The sequence below is a fragment of the Bemisia tabaci genome, chromosome 7, assembly GCF_918797505.1.
Source record: "Bemisia tabaci chromosome 7, PGI_BMITA_v3".
NCBI classification, from domain to species: Eukaryota; Metazoa; Arthropoda; class Insecta; order Hemiptera; family Aleyrodidae; genus Bemisia; species Bemisia tabaci.
In genome coordinates, this window is record NC_092799.1 from 23,619,446 (window position 1) to 23,640,698 (window position 21,253).

The 21,253-nt window shown below is 36.0% G+C and overlaps 2 protein-coding genes across 6 annotated transcripts; one reads left to right on the top strand and one right to left on the bottom strand.

The window, feature by feature from the left end:
• Positions 1–457: 457 nt before the first annotated feature.
• Positions 458–12,937, bottom strand: LOC109032738 (cellular tumor antigen p53). 4 transcript variants are annotated; one of them, XM_019045012.2, is made up of 8 exons: positions 12,790–12,937; positions 11,849–11,932; positions 11,057–11,144; positions 5,471–5,626; positions 4,353–4,554; positions 3,056–3,302; positions 1,715–1,910; positions 458–909 (listed from the first exon to the last, which is right to left on the bottom strand). In XM_019045012.2, exons 2-8 carry the CDS (start codon positions 11,926–11,928, stop codon positions 784–786), a joined length of 1,095 nt encoding a protein of 364 aa, XP_018900557.2. In that variant the 5' UTR covers positions 11,929–11,932; positions 12,790–12,937; the 3' UTR covers positions 458–783. The 4 variants fall into 4 exon arrangements, with proteins under 4 accessions (XP_018900557.2, XP_072159034.1, XP_018900558.2 ...); XM_072302933.1 differs by lacking the exons at positions 11,849–11,932; positions 12,790–12,937 and adding an exon at positions 10,486–10,671 and having other exon boundaries at positions 11,057–11,119; XM_019045013.2 differs by lacking the exons at positions 11,057–11,144; positions 11,849–11,932; positions 12,790–12,937 and adding an exon at positions 7,571–10,408.
• A 278-nt stretch (positions 12,938–13,215) lies between these two features.
• Positions 13,216–21,105, top strand: MetRS-m (Methionyl-tRNA synthetase, mitochondrial). Of its 2 annotated transcripts, none has more exons than XM_019045032.2 (7): positions 13,216–13,486; positions 13,742–14,022; positions 14,937–15,168; positions 15,672–15,930; positions 18,411–18,622; positions 19,677–19,874; positions 20,724–21,105. In XM_019045032.2, exons 1-7 carry the CDS (start codon positions 13,384–13,386, stop codon positions 21,083–21,085), a joined length of 1,647 nt encoding a protein of 548 aa, XP_018900577.2. In that variant the 5' UTR covers positions 13,216–13,383; the 3' UTR covers positions 21,086–21,105. The 2 variants fall into 2 exon arrangements, with proteins under 2 accessions (XP_018900577.2, XP_018900578.2); XM_019045033.2 differs by having other exon boundaries at positions 13,217–13,486; positions 13,742–13,900.
• The last annotated feature ends 148 nt before the right edge of the window (positions 21,106–21,253 follow it).

The following is a 21,253-nucleotide window of genomic DNA, read 5'->3' on the forward strand; positions in this document are numbered from 1 at the left end:
CCGTTTGTCGATTCTTGACGATCTGTATCGAAAGAGCAAACCTCGTTTTCTCCTTTTCAACTTGATGCGATTTGATTTGTTTCCTTTAGTCTTAGTCCAGTGCCAATTAAAACATTCACATAATTTCTGGTCCCAGTTGAAAAAGAACAGGTAGTTGCTCTGGAACTACTGACGATGTGCCTGCCCTGTGTCTTAAAAAAAAAGGAAAAACCCCTGCTGACAGTGTGTTCAGAGTCAAAAGGAAATTTTAGCACCATGTTATTAAGGTTACGACCTCAAGTAGGGAAAGAGAAAAAAATATAAAAGAAACTTATAGACTAATCAGTCCACCTAAACTAGGCTATTGATGCCAGGGGGATGCAGATGACTATGATCACTACTGATCACTATGTCAATCAGTTCATTTAATTACCTATGATAAATTAGAGAGGTTACAAAAAGTTAGCTTTTTTTTGCATTTCATGAATGCACTGAATATAACCACTCGTGACTGACAAGATGTGAGTTGAAGAGAAACAGTCAAAGGATACAGAACAAAAAAATTGACCTCTCTTCTGCCATCTTATGCTTTGATCATTCTGAATTATGTAACATGACGCTTGAAAGATGCTGCGCTTAAATACATTAACACATTTCCTAATTAAAAACTAGAATTCACAAATTATTAAATTATATAAAAAATAAATCAACTGAAAGACATGGGTCTGTAGAATACAGAAAATTTAAACAATAAACAAAAGAAAATAGAGACTCAGAATCGTGAATCAACATCCTGGATGACCATTATTTCTTCAGGAGTTTTTTGTAGAGAGCTCTAACTTTTTCATCGTCGTTAGTTTCCCACTTATGAAAACGACCAGCTAGTAACCTCCTTACTTCTACGAGCCGTGGTGCCGGAAGATAGTTCAGCTAGATAAGAAAAAACAGGAAAATGAACAGGAAAATTACACAATACTCATTTTTCGTTAGCTATACAGTTATCCGAGACAAAAACAGAAAATTAATGATCAATTGATGGTGAAACTGCAAAACGCGTATCTTAATCGTTATGTTTCAGTATCTCCCCTGCTACTATTTTATTTTGTCCTCAGAGAACTAGCCAACACCACTGCTAGAAATTTTCACGGAATATTCTTCTCACAGAGGTGAATAATTAATGAAGTTCTCAAGGGATGACATTAAGTATTCTTCATATTAAAAAATAAATTATGACACGAAGTCTGCAGCCTCCCAGACCAAGACGTACATTTTCGCAGTTCAACCTTCGACAAATAAATAGCCTCCCCAAGAGTGGGCTTAAGTTTTCTTGCCGTGATAATTTTTGACTAAATTTAAATAAGACATTAATATTAATTATAGACACTTTATTGATGGACGATTAACGTTCAGCAAGCAAGATGGAATTGGAATGCACTTATTACTGGTAACGTACTGATTCATTAGTGACGGTTAATTCTGTTTGACATGTCGTTTTGTTTCTGAGGACACATGAAATAATTTCTGGTGACAACTAATAAAATATGAAAATGGCCCGTAAGTGGCAAACTGAATAAATGTATGATTGCAAGCATCATCATGTTACAAACGATTGATGAAGCTGTTCTTGGAGAAATCATTTCACATTTTATTCTTAATTCTTCTCCTCAAAATGATTAAATACTGCAAAATACTGTTGCTAGACATGTGTTCAGAGTATTTAAAAAAATAAACTTACGAGGTCAAAGAAACATCTATCAATCGCTTCTTCAGGAGACTCAAGCCTCATTTGCTCCTCTTTCTTAAGAAGCTTTGTTTTACCGGAGTCTTGAGAGCTGGAGCACTCTTTGGCGTCAAGCTCCTCCCGTCTCATATCTCGTTTTATGCATGCACAAATTTTGAATCCCCATGTTCGCCTTCCATACACATCTCCTCTGAAAACAGAAAACAAGAGAAGTTAGAGCTGAACAACTTTATCAGGGTGTCTACCAATTACAAACAACCATAATTGGGGACTTTCGGGAGCTTTTAGGAGTGTTTTTTCAAGTAAAAGGGGGACTTTTCCCCCCGGAAAAGTAAGGGAAAGGGAGCTAGTGAGAGCATTAAAAGGCGTATTTTATACGACTTCTTTTACGAGTCATGTTGCACCGATGAAAACATACAAAAAACCAAGCAACACTTCAGTTTTTTATTCCTGATTATACCGCGACACCGCGGCTTGTGGGAAAATGAAAATGCCAGTGCTTAAGACGATTTTTGTCATTATACGGGGACCTGAACAAGATAATTAGAGACTTTTGGAGATATTGGGAACACCCTTTCAAAATCAGGGATGGTCAGAGACATTGGCGCCTTCCTCTAACACTCGTATTCTGATGGAGAAGTGAAACTGTTGCAATAGTCGTCTTTTTTTATGACATGAGACGCCGTCACTGCGCAATCATTTGTGTTTTGTTTTGTTGATGCCATCAGCAATGGGCGGAGCTTAGTTTGTGAAACTGAGCTAGACCATCAGTCACGTGACGCTTTGATGCCATCAGCCGCAATCACTCAGCATCTGAGTCCGGAGTATGTCGATGGAGTGATTGCGAGCGATTGTCGGCTTCTGTTGTCCGTGACTCTCAGTTGCAATCACAGCGATGCCATCGGTAAGCGACCGACAGCATAAAAAAAGACGACTTATGAGTGTGTGGATGCTGCACTGCGCACTTTGATAATTCGGAGAAATTTGAATATTTTCGCCTACATTCTTTTTCTGGCCTGCAAGGTAATAAATTATTCCACCGATCACCAAAAAAAAAAGCTGCAACATTTAGACTAGATCTTGCTTGTGGAAATGCTGAAAAATTCCATTTTCTGTCCGCTTTTCTTGAGATGGGCACATAGAATGTTTGAATTTATATGCTCATAGATATCAGGAGGCCGACAGGAACATTAGGTAATTAATGTAATTATGTTATGTATATTATGTAAAAAAATATAGAAATGAAGCTGACGCTGAATTTCTTGATACTCTATGCGTAGTCCTGAAGTCCTAAAGATGCAAGGTTCTAAATGAGAAAAAGAGGTTTCAACTTACTGTCCATTTTCTAAGGTAAAAATCACGTGAATGGCTCTCCTCTCCATACCCTTTGCGCAACTGGTTTGACAGACAAATTTGTAGTCAATCTGAGTTTCCCCTTGCCCTGCGACCATATTATAAAAGTCAGGATCGTTGACTTGAATTGGTATTTTCACGCTACATCGGCCACTGACAGGATCTTTTTCATAAATGGCATCATCTCGTGGGCATCGCAGAACATGCTCAATCATTTCTTCATCTAGACCTGAAATAAATCATAAGAGAAAACTTGAATTCCACAACGCAGGAATTATACTATAAGATTAAGACAAGCACATTCAAAATGAAAATATTTGACTAAAAACATTTGAGTCAAAATTAATATGTTCTCACTTAAAATTTAAAATGTATGATGGTACCACACAGTTCAGGGGTGATTTATTAAGTTTAAGTCTGCTTTATCTTTAAACTGTGGAACTACTTGGTTTTAACCATTCTTACTAGAAAGCAGGATTATCAGGGGGATATGATTCACTTAGATATCCAAAGAGGCAATTGAGTACACTGCTAGGAAAAATATGTTCATAAAATTTTTATTCCAGTATCATTGATAAGTAGCTGAAATTTCCCATCCGATGGGGAAATGAGTTCACTAAAAATCACTGACTATACTCCACCTTGTATTCTGCTCTATTCAGTACAACGTACCATTGGCAATAGCAACACCTTGCAGATTCACTATGCGATTGCCTCTCACGATTACTAAAACTATTTTACATACTAGAGAAGAACCGAGAAAAGACAACCTAAAATTTATTTTTGGTCCATTTTTAAGATTAAAAGTTACTAAACAGTCAGCTTTATCAGACATATAATTTAAGAAAACTCTGATAATTAGAATTTACTTAACATTTTTAGATAAATTGTTTTCAACATTTACCCTGAATCAAGGGAATTTTTAATGGTAAGAAAAAACTAACTGCCAAACTCCTCAATAATTGCATTAATGAAACGGGTAGCACCAATGACCGCCAATGATGATTTCTGCTACATAACATCAGCAAAGGAAGAGGCAAGGTCACTCATCTCTCCCTGAATGTGCAAGTCGCACATCATCACAAAAAATTTGGCAGGTCACAGAGCTCCTTCAATTTGTGCGCTCTCCACATGCAGCAAAAGACTGCACGTTCAAAAACAAGGAAACCGCAGTCCCTCTGAAAGCATGATATATCTTTTCAACAGTTTTGATGTTTTGGCTATTGCACAGTTTTTGTTGTATTTCTGAAAAAATAAGGAGACAATTGTTGAAACAAACCGGTATTGAGAGGATGATTTGGTACACTGTGAGTTGGACATCTTTTCACAGGTACTTTAGTGAAGTCCGGGGAGGTGTAAATAGGTGTGGCACGGATAAATAACATACATGGCATATTTGTAGCTGACGTTGGCTGCCATGAAAATTGTAGAGACACTGTGTGATTTATCTCGACAAAAATTTTTGACAGTAAAATTGAGCACTGAAACATGAGATCAAATACAACATTCATTAAATGCCACATACAAAATAAACTATGCACACAGGGATGAAATGATGAGTTCTTTAACTTCTTATTTTATAACGGCCTTCCCACTTTAAAAACCTGTCCTTCCCACAATTTTTCAAAATCATTACTTTTTTTCTCACTCTCTAGGTCGGAAAAGTTGTAATCATGCCAATGACACTCAACTTTCCCACTAACACTTAAGGCAGTTACTATGAATGTTCTAAAATGTTATTTCAGAGGAAGCAGTTTCAAATTCTCTAAACTAAAAACCGATGTTTTAAGTTATTTAAACCTTATCTTGCAATTTTTTTTAACACAACTAACAATTATTCATAGAGCAAATTGTGCTTTAGTCAAAATGAATGGTGAAATCTTATTTGAACTATTACACTGATTGAAGTCTTTTCGGCAGACATGCTATAAAAGACTCCTGAAAATCTTTTTTTTTTGGGTCAGTGATGCCCATTTTTCAAAAATTCATTTTCCAAAAGAACAGACTGAACAAAGCTCCTAAGAATTCTTCAGATTTTTTTTAACACTACCTAAATGGCAAAGAAACCCCATTTTTGCTGGCTCTGGTGTGGTAACCCTGTGAGAGAAACGGCATTTGCTGATTGTGTAAACTCTGCTTCAGGTATTGCCTTGCTATGCCACCTCGACTGTGAGGCTTTGAATTGATTAGATTTTGATTAGCTTTCCCTCCCATTATCAAACATTTTTCGAATTTGTTAATGGACTTCTTGGTTTTCCAAAAATTTAACGTAAGGAAAACTACACTAAAACCCTTGCTGCTGCTCCATTACTTGGGAAAAATGTCAATTTAATTTGGATACTACAGTGCTAAGTGGGTTAAAAAATCTCACTGAAATAATTGAAAAAGAATACTTACAACCCACTTCTGCCCATTTTGTTCTTGGGCTTTGGTGCCTGCTAGCATTTCAAACTTCAAGGAACTATTATACTCGGATACTGCAGGCTCCACCGATGTAGGCCGGGGTCCACTATCCTTCGCTGCATGAAGAAGCAAGTTTTTCGTTTCATGAAGCTGGAAAACCAAAAATTATCAGGAAAATAAATTTGACTGAGAGACCAATGTGGTGAGAAAAAACCTTGAAATGCAAAGAATTTGACAGCACTTTCATGTTGCTGTTAGAAGCCGTTCATAAAATACATAAATTAAATTTCGGATTTTTTGAACCCCCCTTATAGTGCTTTGCTGACGTAAGCTTATATCGTTCAGCACATAAAAACAGAATGGTGTGACACTGTCCTCAACCCCCATCCTCCTAGAGAGTTGCGTACTCTATGAACGGCCCCTTTGGTACTTATTCCTCTGAAGAGACGAGAGGAGCTCTACACTGCTGTTAAATCGTTCGTGAAATGAGGAATGAATTTACCCATCCTCATCCATTGCATGAATCATCCTAAAAATATACCACCACCGATGAAAGAAAAAAAGATTGTGACATTTTATGCAATCTAAAAATCGTTGCATCATTCAGATGAAATCATACCTTGCATGTGATTAGTTAAGTTGTATTACAATCATTGACTAACCTTGGCAATACTTGCACGTATACATCTCCAGGCTGTAAAACAGCAGAGGAAAAATCACGATTCAAGAAATTCCATCGTTTAACTGCAACAAAAGTTAATCTGATGGCCTGCCTTAGGCAAGAAATTAGAAACACCCTACTCACTGGCACAGTAACTTCAACTGAACCCTTCGAATCTGATAAAATTGGAAAAAGTTTTGCCTCAGTAAGCTTCCAATTATTGTGCAACTTTTGGAACTTGGAAACTCACAGGCCTTTCATACGATACAGGACGCTTATGGGATTTTTCATCCCCCCCCCTCACATAAGACCTTCTTATGCCGAATGTCCCTATCCTTTGACTGATGAAAACGAAAATGTGTAAAGCTCTCATTAGCACCCCTTCCCTTTTCAGAGCGTTACGTATTTTATGAATGGCTCCTCACTATAAAAGAAAAAATCATAATGATAAACTTTTAAAAGAATTCGGTCCTAAAATTTAGACTGTGATGCTATAGGGGAAAACATGATAACAATTTTTGTAGCAAGACTGACACCTACTGATTTGCGTCATATGGGAGAAATAGAGCTTTCACTGAAAATTAAATCAGCATTGTAATTGACATTTAAAACTGAACTATATTTTGTAACAGGAAACTACTATTACTCGCTCATCCATAAAAACACCTACCTTCATAGGAAAACAAAAGACACATACGTTGTTTCTAAAAAAGGGAGAAATAGTAATGCCTTGATGCAGAATGCAGTTAAATTATTTCCCATTGCTCTAAAATTTTGTTTTCCAGCAGAACTTGACAAGATTGAAATCAACTGCAAAAAGATACATTCAAGCAATGTCAAAATTTCCTATGGAGTATTCAAGGTTGTTTTTTTTTTTTTTTTTTTTTGGAAATCAGCTGTGGCAGGGCAGTATGCATTAAATGCTGGCAGGGAAGTAATTCTGTAAAGACAAGGAGGCAGGTCAAATCTTGTTGCAGGGGAATAATTCATAGAAAAGAGCACTACTTGGGATACAGCATTGAACACTACAAATCGGAAAGAAGAGAACATTATTTTGATGAGGAAAATAAATGGGGGGGGGGGGGGGGGAGAGTTCTGGTACCTAAAACGAATAGTAAAGAAAATAAAACATCTTAGTCCATCTGGAAAAAACAATGAGACAAAAGATTCGAAAAGAGCTGCTATCCAGACTGAACGAACAAAAATAGGTATATTATTTTAAAAATTAAAAAGAAAAGACTGTAGAAATAAATATTACAGTATGTTAACACAGAAATCTACGGGATCAGTATTTTTTTGGAAGGAAAAAGAAAAAAAGAAAAAAAAAAGTAATGAAGTTAATTTTACTTAGGACATAAAAAATAAAATAAATCAGAAAACGAAGTGATCTGAGCTTGCTCTCACAGATTGATGGGGAAATATAACGAACGTACCTTGAGTTGGAACATCGAAAAATTAGAGAAGCAGTTAGGAGGTTGGAGCAAGACTATGCACCAGAGAGGCAACTCCAGGTGACTGAAGTGTAACGGAAATGGATATGGAATGTGGGGGATTGGGTCATAATCAGACGGGCAGGGAAGCAGACAGGTTTAGACCTGCACTGCACACACAGGTCTGGACAGGATTATGTTGTGAGGGCATGAGCATTGATGGGGCAGGGAGAACAATGAAAGGGGAGGAATGAATGAGGTGTCTGAGGAATTGATAACAGAATGATGAGCTGATATACATCTTGAATCAAGATGAGGATTACTCATTAGTCCTGTCAGAGTAAAGCAAATATAACAGGGGAGGGAGGGGATTACATATTCATCCTTATGTGTGCAAAACCACGTATCTCCATTAAGGTGTTTCTAAATTTCCGCTCCTATTTTATTTTTTCCAGGAGGAACAAGCCAACTTAGTAAATTGAAATTTCAACAGCATATTCTTCCCACACAGAAGAAAAATCAAGGGAGTTTCCAAGAAATTATGTTGACTAGTTTTCCATAGAAAAAATGAGGAATGGCAGGGAGTCTGTAACATTGCAAACGGACTTGGTTTTCGCACTTGGGCCATCATGATGTAAATCAGATGATTCTCATTTGGAAAGATAAGAAAGGAATTATTTTATTTAGGGTATTAAAGAAAACTGCGTTCAGTCCATTAAAAAACTCTATTCCCTCAAACTCTTTGATTACTCTCACAGATACTTAGGTGTTTTTTTCCCCTTCAAACTTCTTTTGACCTGATGTTCAATCTGCTCCATGACAAACTATTTACCTCCTGCCTATTGCTTAAACTCTGCATTGGCTACTAAAGCTTCAAAGTGGTTATTAACAAGGGGAATCCAAATGAATGGACCAGCGGACATGGTACAAATTTAAGAATACAGCAAATGGTTTCTCAAAATTTAACACAGACAAAGATTTGCCCGACAAAAATTATTAAGAGTAACTTTTAGCCGAATTTAAAATTTCCTCTCATAAAAAAACCTTAGTCGAGATTTGAGTTAAGTAATGGCACAAAATCGTACTTACTTGTGTTCTAACTTTTCCACAACTTTTTAGGGGTTTTGAACATAACATTCTCTGACTTTATAATGTTTTTATCATGAAAATGCTTTTCACAAGAAAAATTTGTAATGCAAAATTTGTCCTGCGGAACATATTTTAAGATTTTGCAGTGGAATTCAGGAATTCGTTCAGGTTTCCCCTGACTTTTTATGAAAATGCCACCCTGTCCAATCTGTAAACTTCCCCTTAATTCCAGGAAATTTTCTCTTTGGAATTTAACTCTCTAAGGCATTAATTAATTTTGAATCTTTGACTCTAGGGAACTTCAAATTTTAAGCAACCAGTTTTTCAAAAAAGAAAACACAGATGAAAATTTGCAAAACCATGCCACAGAGGAAAATTTAAATTCTTAAAAAACCAAAACATGCATTGTTACGAATGAGTAACACTATGACATAGAAGGCTGAGTAATAGGTCACTAAACCATGAACAAATTTTGACTTGCGAATAAATTTTTCCACAGGTAAAAGACCCGTAAAACACGATGCGCACATTAAAACTGCAAAATGGTAACTCAGAAACCGAGAAAAACGTAGTTCAAAAAGCGCAACTTTTCTGCAACAAAACACCCCAGTTTTGCGCCGAACCGAATGATGTCATTCGGTGCCAATCAGAAGCAAGCGCGGAGCGAACACATTCATAAGTTTTCCAGAAAATTAGCGTTTTATCAAAGGAAATATGGCAATGCCTGAAGGTTCATACGGCGTTTTTCCTTAGCACGGCAGCATAGTACATAACTTTCATTATTTTCCCGCCACTCCGGCGCGAGTGAAATTCCTTCGAGTCTTGGGACTTTTTTAAGGCAGGCTCGTTCGGGTTTTTGGCTTCAAAAATATGCAATAAATCATCATGTAATCCGCGCACCAAATACTTTCAGAATATTAAATAAAAAACGTAAGGTTCAGAGATTCGTTTTCCAGAAAAACCTCCCAGTTCTCTAGAGATTGATTCAAACTACTATCACCATTACATCCAGAAGTGAAAAAAAAACTCTAAGAAGTGGCCCGAATACTGTATGTAACAAGGTGGAGAAATAATGCTTGGTACACACCATTTCGCGCGGAAAACAAAGCCAAGAAGTTCCAAAAATCATAATTAGAGTCAAAAATACTTTTTTGTTTACTCTAATGAGTACCAGTACAAACCTGAGGGGAGAGAGTGTTCAGCTCAGGCAGTTTGCATTGGAATATTAAGTTGGAGTCACGCCGAGAGATCCATACTGGTTTGCGTCTTTTTCGACTGCATCAGCAGATCACACTCGCCAGTGAACCCAATTTGACATGCCGTAAAATTCAAGACGGCATTAAAACGCTGTCATGGATATGACCCCGAGGCATGACACAAAAGTGTTATCTTCACGCCATCTACCGTTGCTGCTGAACAACTCCCAAAACAAAATAAGGGAAACCCGAAAAAAACATCCAGAAGTTGCTCTGGATGATTTCTTGCTAGGAAAGTAAAAATGGAGGTGCATGTATAGAGGCTCATTCCTTTGTTAGTGGAACGATAGAATCTTGATTACTTTCTGTGCCGGGAACAAGAGGTGCTACTGAGTATGATGAAGAACACTTCTCTTCAGATAATCAGTTGAGAGTAAAAGATTTGAAAGTCCTCACAAGCAAATAAAAAATTGCTAACCCTCACACAACATTACCACATTTTAGGACGAAATGGCAATTGCTGAATTTTCTTGCAAAATCATTGGGTGCAATATTTTTTTCCTCGACTGTGCTTGGAAAAATTATGGAAAACAAGAGGATAAAAGAGGTTGTGGCTTTTTGAATAAACCTTACGTTTCCTAGCAGAACATGCATCAGAGGATTTTGATACTTAAAGCAGCACAAGATTGATGATGGGTACACTTCAAAGATCTCTCTCTTGCTTTTCCTGTCCTTTACGTATGACTATCTCCTTTAAAAATCTAGCTCAAGGTACCAAGATGTGTTCGGCAGAATTCTTTCTTCTATACATTCTGAAAACTAGAGAGAGAGACCACTTTGAATATTTTGGGGAAAACAAAACCGTTCTGCACCTTGAATTTGATAACATCTCCACATTAAAAGAGGAATGGAAGGCGTATAAAAATCTCTTCTTAAATCATTTTTGAAGACAGTTTGCTGAATAAGTGTTGTGGTGACACGCTTTGTTGTCACTTCTAAAGCATGAGAAATACCATTCTGCTTGCATGAGATTAGCTCTTCATGTACGGTTGACGAATTGTCTCTAAATGCTTGCTAGAATTAACATCAAATCTCAATTCAATACTTATTTTTCTGAGTAAGTAAATCTAAAAAATTTAGTTCCCTGCCACAGGAAGTCCAAATGAAATTTTGAAAGAGATTAAACAAAGTAGACAAAACTTACACGGCCATTACGTTCCAAACTTCTAATTAAAACAGAGTGATCATCTGCGACATCAGAATCGCTCATCAACCTTTGACTTCCTTCGTTACTGAAAAAAAGAGGGAAATAATTTTAAAAAAATTATGAAACGTTAGCTTAACCTCAAATGGGTGACCAAAGACTGCTACAACAAATGTCAGTCTTTAAAGTTTGGTGAATAACTGAAAGATAGTCTTGAACAGCTCTGGAACATTCAAGTAAATGCTTGTCACACTACAGAGGTCATTGCTGTATTGACAAAGAGCCAGTTACCATTATACTTAATTAAATATTAAAACGCAAAATTTTCAAAACTTATTGATTCTTTTATCATATTTGAAACAGATATATGTTTCAACAGATTCCTCTCCATCATCAGCGAGCTTCGAGTCGCAACTTGCAAAGGATATTCACTTCGGATGTTACTACAACTTGGAGACTTACTTTGGAATTTTTTGTTTGTTTTATACGAGGTTCTTATTGTACTGCTTTGTTAATGTTTTTTTCTGGTGAAATTAAATATATTTTATCAGTGCACGCTAGGTGGGAGAAAATTTGAGTTTTTATGGTTCAAAAAGGTTAGTTAAATACTGAATTTTGACGCACGCACGCGAAATCTCCAACTCTTGATATTTATTTGATGGCAATTTCTCCTGTAAAATAATACTCAGTTGGCTGTATGTTTAGAGTGTAACAGCTTTATTTAGATGATAACGTATGTGATATAGTAGCTGAGTTATGAAAAACGATTTAATGAGAGCTAGTGAGACTTACGGGAAAAGTTGGGAGAATGATAATCCCCCTGTGTCAAAGGCAGACAACACATCTTGGGACAACGGGTCTAGCGAATCCATGACACTGAAACAAAACAAGTAAAATTAGGCAAGGAAGGTTTCCAATTACAAGTTTGTGTAAAAATTAAGAAGATACGACCCAAAGAAAATCTCATTCTTTCTAAGACATGGAGAAATTTCGGAGGGTGGTGGCAGGGCTGCCACCTTGGATTCAGATAAGACATGCATATATCCATCAGTCTATCAGCCATTCAAAATGCGGTTTCAGCAAGGGAAAGACACTGCTTCACTCGGTACATCTGCAGTTGCTTGCTGTGACTTAGAAATGTACGTTTCACCTCTTCCCACCACTTCCTGTATATTCTCAACAAATCGAGGGTAGGCAGGATATTTAATGCATTGACTAAAGCAGATATGCTGGTTTTGACTCAGTTTTAGAGCTTCAGAGGAAGGGGACAAATGTGATTTGCAGTCGTCCACTGGAAGTCACAACTACTTGCTCTGTTGATCCACGTCTCATCCTTACAATTCAGCTCTGTCCATCAATATAATTAGAAAATACGATTGTAGAGGATCAAGGCCTACAATTATTTGCTGTGGACGAAAGAGGCAACCGCTCAAAAGATGAGGATCTCTGAGCTAAAAAGAGAGACTCTACAAAAAGTGCGAGAATGAAAACGCAACTTCATTCTGTGTCACAATTAATGTTGTGAGGTCAGGTGTCTTAAAAGGGAAGAAGATACAAATGAATCATACAGGATGGTGGCAAAACAACGGGCAATGAAACGTTTTGTACTAAGGTCGAAAAATGATGAAATATCTGGTTGTTTTGCCTCACAAAAATGAGAGCAGTCATCATTGTACGTGCAGGCGAGGAAAGTCAACAATAAGAACAAATAGAAGATAGTAAGTTTCGCTTACCGTAAATAAAACTCAATACACTTGTGAAGTTAATGAAAATAAATATGATATTAATATTTCAATTCACAAATTATACTAACGTTCTAGTTCGTTGTTCGTAACACGGACATACACTCAAAACAAGTTTGCGTTCGGTTCGGATTCGTTCTGACAGGTTGAAACTTGTCGATTCAAAAGATTCACAGGTCAACAACCTAAAAAATGAACTTCACTGTGAGTAATGGAATTTGCTTCCTCCTTAATGAATTAATGGTGGTGTAAATTTTTCTTTTTCCGATTTTAAATTTTTAATAAATTATATGTGAAATATATTCATGAAAATCTTTCTTCGAAAAGTTCTTCGAAAATCTCTGATGTATTTTGAAAAATTGCGCGCAGAGAAGTTTATTTTTTTGGCATTGGTATGTTATCACTGTTTGTTTACATCTCAAGTGAGGTTAGGTTATCCGTAGATAACACATGTCATCGACTAATTCAAGATATTTCTTTAACCGAAGATATTCATGTCTAGAAATATTTATTATTGTATATTTTATTTGTATTTTGCACATTCAAACTTCGTATTGATTCATTCGACAAGTGGATTTTAAAATCATGTTGTTATATCTTTTTAAGTGGAAACCGCCTCGGACCCTCTTCAGACGGCAACACTTCTCATCGTATTTTATTACAACCCCTATTTTCTATGTAAATGCTGGTAAGGCTCTTACATTTTCAACAATCTTTTTTGTAAGTACAAAAGCATTAAAAATTTAAAATGAGTAATCAATCAGAATTAATCGTTCTAGAGAAATCGTTCAAAGTAGACCAATATCATCCTTGTGCATGCAGCTGCATCCTAGCCAAGGTTTTCAGCACCTGCATCCAAACTCAACTTTTTGCCATTTATTACAGGAAAGGAGTCATTATAAGTGTAGAGTGCACCATGTACAGAAATTGTTTTATCTTGCAGAGCCGCACATGGGACATCTCTACACCGCATTAATTGCAGATGCGGCAGTTCGATTTCAATTGCTCCTTAAAGAGGACGCATCACCATTATTCAGCACAGGGACTGATGAGCATGGAAGCAAAATTCAGAAAGCTGCGGAATCTTCAAATACCTCCCCTGGTAAATATTGCTCAGAAATATCAAAGAGATATCAATCCCTTTTTGATTCTTGTGGAATCAAGTACACTCACTTTATCAGAACTTCAGATGCTGCACACAAAGAAGCAGTGCAACATTTCTGGGTAAGTTCTCTCATTCCATTCGAAATTTACATCACAGAACTAGTTTCTAATCAACTCTAGATAACATTTTTTCACTTAATTTGCAAAAAATTCCCTTTACGAATTTCACAAAAAATATCACCTCCCCTCTATTTTTCTCCAAAAACACAAATTTGTACGGAGTTCTTCTCACTTTCTGTATCTTTGAGTATAGAGTCTGTACTCCCTTAAATTCTTCCCCAAGGAGGAAATGCCACATTCGAGTCCCATCTCCATCAGTCCTCACTTGACAATCAGCCCTTGGCAATCGTTGTTTGAGACTGTCAAATTCGAGTCGCATGCGCAGGAAGTGGACCCAAGACCTCCTAATCTTAGAGCCAGTCACCGCCAGTACAACCGCCACCCTTTTACTGGGTGTCTATCTCCTCCCAATAAAGTATATTTTTTGGCAGCATTTCCTCCGTCATCCTGCTAAAATGACCGTACCAGATTAGTTGTTCTGAAACTTATGACACCACTCTCTCTATCATTTAATACGAACCTGATCTCCTCTACAAATTCCTATATCTGTGTCGGTTTCCTCTGCTACCAAGCGTCACATCTTCAATACTTTTCACCATACCTTTGTAAAAACTTTTGGGTTTTTAAAAATGTGAAAGGGGAGAAAATTGTTAAGGGTTAAAAGTTGGTAGTCAAAGATCAAAAGAAGGAAAAGGTCATCACTTTTGAAATTGGTGGAACAGTTTGTGAAAAACAGGCATGCGGGCGTGCTGGCAGTTGAAAATGTGGAACCTTGAAAGATTTTGCACCCCAGCCTTTATGAGACTCGTTACTAACAAACATTTTAGCATTATTAATGGCCAATTTATTTTAGTGTTTGCCAAAAGTTTTAATTATTTTTTAATTATCATTAATCCTTGATCCTTGAATTTTAGATTGAGCTAGAAAAACGTGGGCATATCACTCCTGGATCCTATTCGGGCTGGTACTGTTCAGCAGATGAAGCTTTTCTTACGGACTTGCAATTAAAAACTGTGAAAAATGCTGATAATACTGAAATGAAAGTCAGTGCTGAATCTGGTCGTGCTGTAGAATGGACTGAAGAAAGTAATTTCAAGTTTAACCTGGGAAAATTCATCCCAGATGTACTTCACTGGTTAAAAACAGGTAACTTTTCATCAAAAACCACACATTAGTTAATTCTAACTAAGATTTTCCCTCTTGGAAACCTCCTTTTTTTGGAAAGTACATCGTGGAATTCGTCTAAAATAACTTTTTTGGCCAAATTAACCAATCTATGTGGGTTCATATTTTTCTATGAAAACACAGTCGCAATGCTCCCAAGTTGACAATGCCAGGGTTTCCCCATCTGAATAAATAAAACAATCGATATTTATCAAGGCAGGTTACCTCTATTAAATGGATTCAAATCCAGAAAAAACCGTGTGAAAAACTTTTGAGACTTGCTCCTGTTACAACAAATAGTTTCAGTTAAATGCATCAGATATATAGGTATAATGATGGTTTGTTAAGCCTTCTTTTGGTAAAGCCATTATTGTCTTTGCATTCCTGTACTGTGCAAAAATGACATGAGGAATTGTAAAAAAAATCTGTAATGATGATCTGGAAAAAATATCTCGCTGAAAGTTTTGACCTCCTTTATTTTGTAGAGCAGCCGGTGGAACCTAAACCTTTCTATGACTTGCTGTTACATTGGATCACGGAGTTGCAGAATGAAGGTTTCACGGATTTATCGGTGTCAAGACCATCAAGTCGCGTTCACTGGGGCATTCAAGTCCCTGGTCATCCGGAACAAACAATTTATGTGTGGCTGGATGCCCTTGTAAATTATTTAACTGTTGCTGGGTATCCAAAAAATTTAAGCAAGTGGCCTCCTGATGTACATGTCCTAGGTAAAGATATATTGAAGTAAGTCGCTCGTTTCAGTTTTTCCATAAATGTATGGAACAAAGCAAATGGGGCATATCTGCATCAAGCCTTCATTTAAAGAATTTATCTATTTTAAGGATGAAGGCTTTAATTTGGTCGTATTGGATATTGCCATACATCAAGCCCTCCTGCAAATCAAAAACTGAGCTTTGAGGAGTTAAGATGGTGGCATTTAGCAGATACACAGAATTTTTTTCCAGAAAATTTTTAAGTTACATGATAAATAGTTAAGAAGTATTGTAATTCCACCCGTCAAATTCAATTTTCATGTAGATATGTAACGTTTGTTTCGTTCCATTCAAATTTTAGTGCCCAGAAAATTGTAGAAATTTGAAATGTTACAGTGTAGTTACTTTCGAATAGCTATAACTGGAGCCGGATTCAGGTTTTTGCGCCAAGGGCAGAAAATTTTCTTTTGCCCCCCCCCCCCCCCCGGTCTTCGGCTGAAGATCCCCCCTCACAAAAAAAAATAAGCGAATGATTCAATAGGTGCATATTGCTTCACAAGGGTAACCTATGACATACATTACATGTAAAAGTGTGAAAGCTGCGTTGTGGTCTTCTCGGTGAAGTTACCATACTCATAATTCCAATCAATTATTAAAAAAAAAGTTGACGATTTGCTGCTCTCTAAAATTCGCCGCCCAGTGCGGATGCCTTTGCTCTAAATCTGGCTCTAGCTTTAACTTAGTCAAGTGTGAGGAAGTATATCGATGGTGAAACTGCAGAAATGCACATCTGGGTCAGCGACTTCACAAACTTCTTGGCATACTCTATTTTTTGATGGGAAAATACTCAGAGTCATCTCTTGACATTTTCCCTGAGTTTTCTCCTCTGTGTGAAGAATATTTAATTAAAATTTCAAGCAGTATCTCTTTTGATAAAAAAAAATTGGATTAGAGATTTTAAAACACTGAAAACAAGATATGCATCCCTGCTGTTTTGCCATTGATATTTAGTTTTTTTATCCTTAAGGTGAAGTCACCAGTTACAGACACCTTTAAGAGAGTTTCTATCTTTGACTGGCTGTAATGTGTAATCCAAAGCTGCGAATTCAACATTTTTAGTCTTAAATGAAAGTGTAAACCCTTTTTCACATAAATTTTATCTTATCCTTTCAATTTTCATAAACATTTAGGTTGAAAAGGTGGAAAAAGTAATAAATTCCAAAATGAGGGACTGCCTCAGTTATGGACACCCTGGGTCCCAGCTATAGACATTGTCTCTGCTCCGGTAACAGACACTCCCTTAAAATGTCATTACCTTAAATACAATACTGATTTTTGTGAAAAATTATGGGGAAAAAAACTTTGTACACATTGAAGGTATGATTCAAGAATGATATACTTCATTAAACCGTAGTTTTTTGCCATTTTTATCTAAAAAATCTCAACTGCTCTTGAGGTTATAAACTTCAGTGTCTGTAACTAGGAATTACACTTTTTCGGCATGAGTGACAGACACCGTTTTTGACTAAGGTTTTTGCTGCATTTAAAATGGACTGATATAAAAATAAACCAATTACAAAGGATTAATGAATTATTGACAACCATTTTGGCATAACTAAATGATTTATAGGAAATTATTTATTATCAAATCCTTGAAGCTACGCGCGTGTCTGTCTCTGCTCGCTACCTCATTTTTGGCACCAGTTACAGACACCCCCATTAATTAAAATATTCTGACATCCAAACGACAAATAACCACAAAAACCACTCTATAAACCTCCCTCAACAAATAGTAGTATCAAAGTTACCTCAAAAGTAATAATGTATATCCATTTTTACTTCATTTCTAAACTGAGTTTCTTAACTGAACTGCTAAGAAATTAGTCGTTTTGCAACATTTTAGAACGGCCAATTTAAAAGTATTCTTTTGCAATTTTAAATTCACAACAAATCCCTGCTTTGTACATCAAAATGCTCTTCAGAATGTCAGTAATCTACTAAAAATATTAAAAAGCTCCTAGTTGTCTTCAAATTTTTATGTTTTTAATGTATATGTGAAGGTGTCTATCACTGGTCCTATTTTTTGGGGTGTCTGTAACTGGTGACTTCACCCAATCTAAAGTGAATGTCCTTAAAAACAAAAAGGGTTACTCGATAATTAGTTTGGCAAGTAAAAAAATTCACAGAGCATATGTGTTTGTTAGAACCCTCATATTTTCAGGTTATCCATTATCATTTGTAGCAGTTTTTGCCTTGCAACTGATTGTTTTTGTATAATTTTGAAATTCTTTGATCCAAAATTGTCCTCCTTAATTAGAAATACTATTTAAGTTGGGAGCTAAGTAGGAAGGGCCAGGCTGCACCTATAATGACTATTGATGAATTAAAATTTGTGCTTTTTGACTTATTACGTCATCTGTTCTTGAACTTTATATCTGTTAACCAATGAAAATAAGCTTCATGTTTCATTTGTCATATTTTCCTTGAAGTAATGCGGCAACCTGATTACAGATTTCATGGTCTTTATTGGCCTGCATTTCTCATTGCTGCTGGCCTTGAGCCTCCCAGGAAACTTCAAGTTCATGCTCATTGGACTGTCGATGGAGAGAAAATGTCCAAATCTGTAGGAAATGTCATCAATCCTTTTGAGAAAATTGAATCATTCTCAGTTTCTGGTTATCGATATTTCTTGTTGCGTGAAGGAACACCTCATAGCGATGCAAGTAAGAATTGTATAATTTTCCATCTAAAATTTCATGGATTGTTAAGGTCTCGTATTTTATTTTTTCAATGTAAATCTGCTTTGTCCTCCAGAGTGTTAAAATAAGTGAAGTGCTATCATGAGCCTAGCAAATCTGGAGTTTAAAAATCTCTTGATCAATATGCTACTTCTTCTTTATAATATTTATATTCATTGATGGTGTTCATTTATTTTTATGGAGAAAAATGAATCCAAAGTGTCCACAATATTAGTGTTGCAAATTAATGAGATTTTATAGAAAATTGAACAAAACCGAAATTACTGAAAAATTAATAAATGATAAATTGTAAAATACAATGTTCAACTTTCTTTCAAACCACGTTGGACTCTCATTTAAAATTTTTGTAGAAGATTAAAAGAAAAGGAAGGAAAGAGGATATCTGGAAAAAAACTCTCAAAAACAATTTAAGATCTTGTTCCGAACTTATTAGGAATAGTGTTTCAAAATGTCATTTTTGGGTCCTTTAAATTGATTAGAAAATTCCAAAATGTATTCTATTGAAAAATGTACCCGGAATATACTTTGATGGCTCTCTTTGATGACAGGGCCAATAGAAATTCCCGGAGCTGTCCCATCATCAAGTAGGAAGATGTTTTTTCTTTCAATATTACTTACCATTAATTTTCTTGTTAAATCCTTTGCCAGCTGGCAAATAATGTTTGATTGCCCTTACTTTTTCATTTTTTGTATTCAAAATGATCGGATTCGAAATTATTTACAATCTTGTCTTTATGATGGATCAATATCATTAGATGAACTTCAGAAAACATCAGATTCAATCTTAAGATCGGCAATGAGTTATTCTCGAAGCATGAAGTAAGCATAATAGTTATATCGCGTGTACTGTAATGGAAGAAAAGGCCGGGCCGTAGGATGAAGCATTTATTAATTAAGGAATCAAGTAAATCAATGAATCAAATTTAAACTGATTATTACCAAGTGTTTTAGAGTGTGGCTTCATGTTAGTTCATTTTTCAAATTTGATTTTAAAATACTCTCCTTCATTTTCCCTCAGATTACAGCGAAACCAAAATTCTCAGAATGTTAAACTCTGAATTAGCGGATTCGTTAGGGAACTTATTAAATCGGTGTACAGGTTCAGCGATCAATGTCATGCAAGCTTTCCCAGCTTTTTCGGCCTCAGAGTTTGACAAACTACGGCAGGACAATAGTGACTTGGCAGATTTAGCGAACAGAATTGAAAATCTTCAAGGTAAGATTTTACTTCATAAATTGTAATTTATGTTAAATGTTGAGGCGTCTTTTCAACTGTACAGTTGATACTTACTATTACTGCAATTTACTTTTCTTATTTTTTGAGGGAAAAATTTAACCGATGATACTTGTTGATTTAAATCCAAGCGCCAGTGTTTCCTGAATAAGTACAGTGCTTGTAAGACAATGAAGATTCTTACCTACGTTTTGGGAAATGGAGAAACTTAAGATTCATGATGAAATGCTTCCATAAATTATTTATTGTGAAAACCAAAATTAGTTTCAAGAATCTATCAAAGCATAGTTGAAGGATGTTATTGATGACCAGAGCTAAGTGGCACAGCGTTGTTGAAACTGCAATCTCTCTTTGCAACGTTTCTAACTTCCTGTTATATTTTAATTTTTAAATGGTTAAATATCCTACATCAATTCTTGAAAACTTTTTTGACATTTCTTCCCTGAAGAATACTCCGCGCAAATTTCAAGCTATAGCGTTAGTTTGTTCCCCTGTGATATAACATGAAGCAAAGACTTTGAAACATCGCAAACTAGATGCCCGTTTCTGCAGTTTCACCGGCGATATGAAAAAATGAAAATACATTTACCATTGAAACGCTACATAGAAGCTTATGGTATAAGTGAACTGTTAAATTGAATACTTTGGCATTACAATAAGTTTAATGGTATAAAATTTGTTAATTTTGAACTTGTATGCTCTGGTACAAGTTCTACTTGCTACAACTTATATCTTACTTCTCTTCAAAAATTTGTTTACTTTCTGTATTTGTGATACTGCTCAATTTTTTATTTTGACTTAGATCAGCTTCTTTCATGTCTATTTTTTCAGATGAAGTGAGGCATCACTATGAGGCATTTAATTTCTATAAAGGAATTGAGTACACCATCCTGACAGTCCACGTGATCAACAGATTTTTTGAACACTGTGAGCCGTGGAATTTGAAAAAGGATCCTGCAAAAAGCGAAAAGTTACGATGTGTTCTACATGCAACCATGGAATCACTGAGGATTTGCGCCATTGCCCTTTCACCAGTCATACCCGTATTATCTTCCACCCTTCTAGATAAATTGTCCGTTGCAAAAGATAAACGAAGTTGGAAGAACTTAGTACCCAGTTGGAAACGTAAAGACTTTGATGAAGACTTGGCATTATCCAAAGAAAAAGTTGTACTATTTCAACGAATAAAGTAGTCGGTGTTTTTTTACAGTAATCCATTTTTTCGTTTTTGACAAAACGTTGAAAGTAGAACTGAACCTTTTTACTTTCACCCCAACAAATTTAATTCTTTGAACAGCTACTTTGAGTTTGAAAGCTCAGAAAATCACAGCTAGTTCTGTTCAGTGGGATAGTTGAAGTGA

Bases quoted from the DNA above. Each gene is read 5' to 3' on its own strand.
- LOC109032738 (XM_019045012.2), bottom strand. From the start codon at position 11,928: ATGGATTCGCTAGACCCGTTGTCCCAAGATGTGTTGTCTGCCTTTGAC. The intron at 11,145-11,848 runs GTAAGTCTCACT...TCTTTTTTTCAG, and splicing joins TCATTCTCCCAACTTTTCCC to TAACGAAGGAAGTCAAAGGT. The intron at 1,911-3,055 runs GTAAGTTGAAAC...TTCTGTTTTCAG, and splicing joins TTTACCTTAGAAAATGGACA to AGGAGATGTGTATGGAAGGC.
- MetRS-m (XM_019045032.2), top strand. From the start codon at position 13,384: ATGTTGTTATATCTTTTTAAGTGGAAACCGCCTCGGACCCTCTTCAGA. The intron at 13,487-13,741 runs GTAAGGCTCTTA...TTTATCTTGCAG, and splicing joins TATTTTCTATGTAAATGCTG to AGCCGCACATGGGACATCTC. The intron at 15,931-18,410 runs GTAAGTCGCTCG...ACCTGATTACAG, and splicing joins CTAGGTAAAGATATATTGAA to ATTTCATGGTCTTTATTGGC.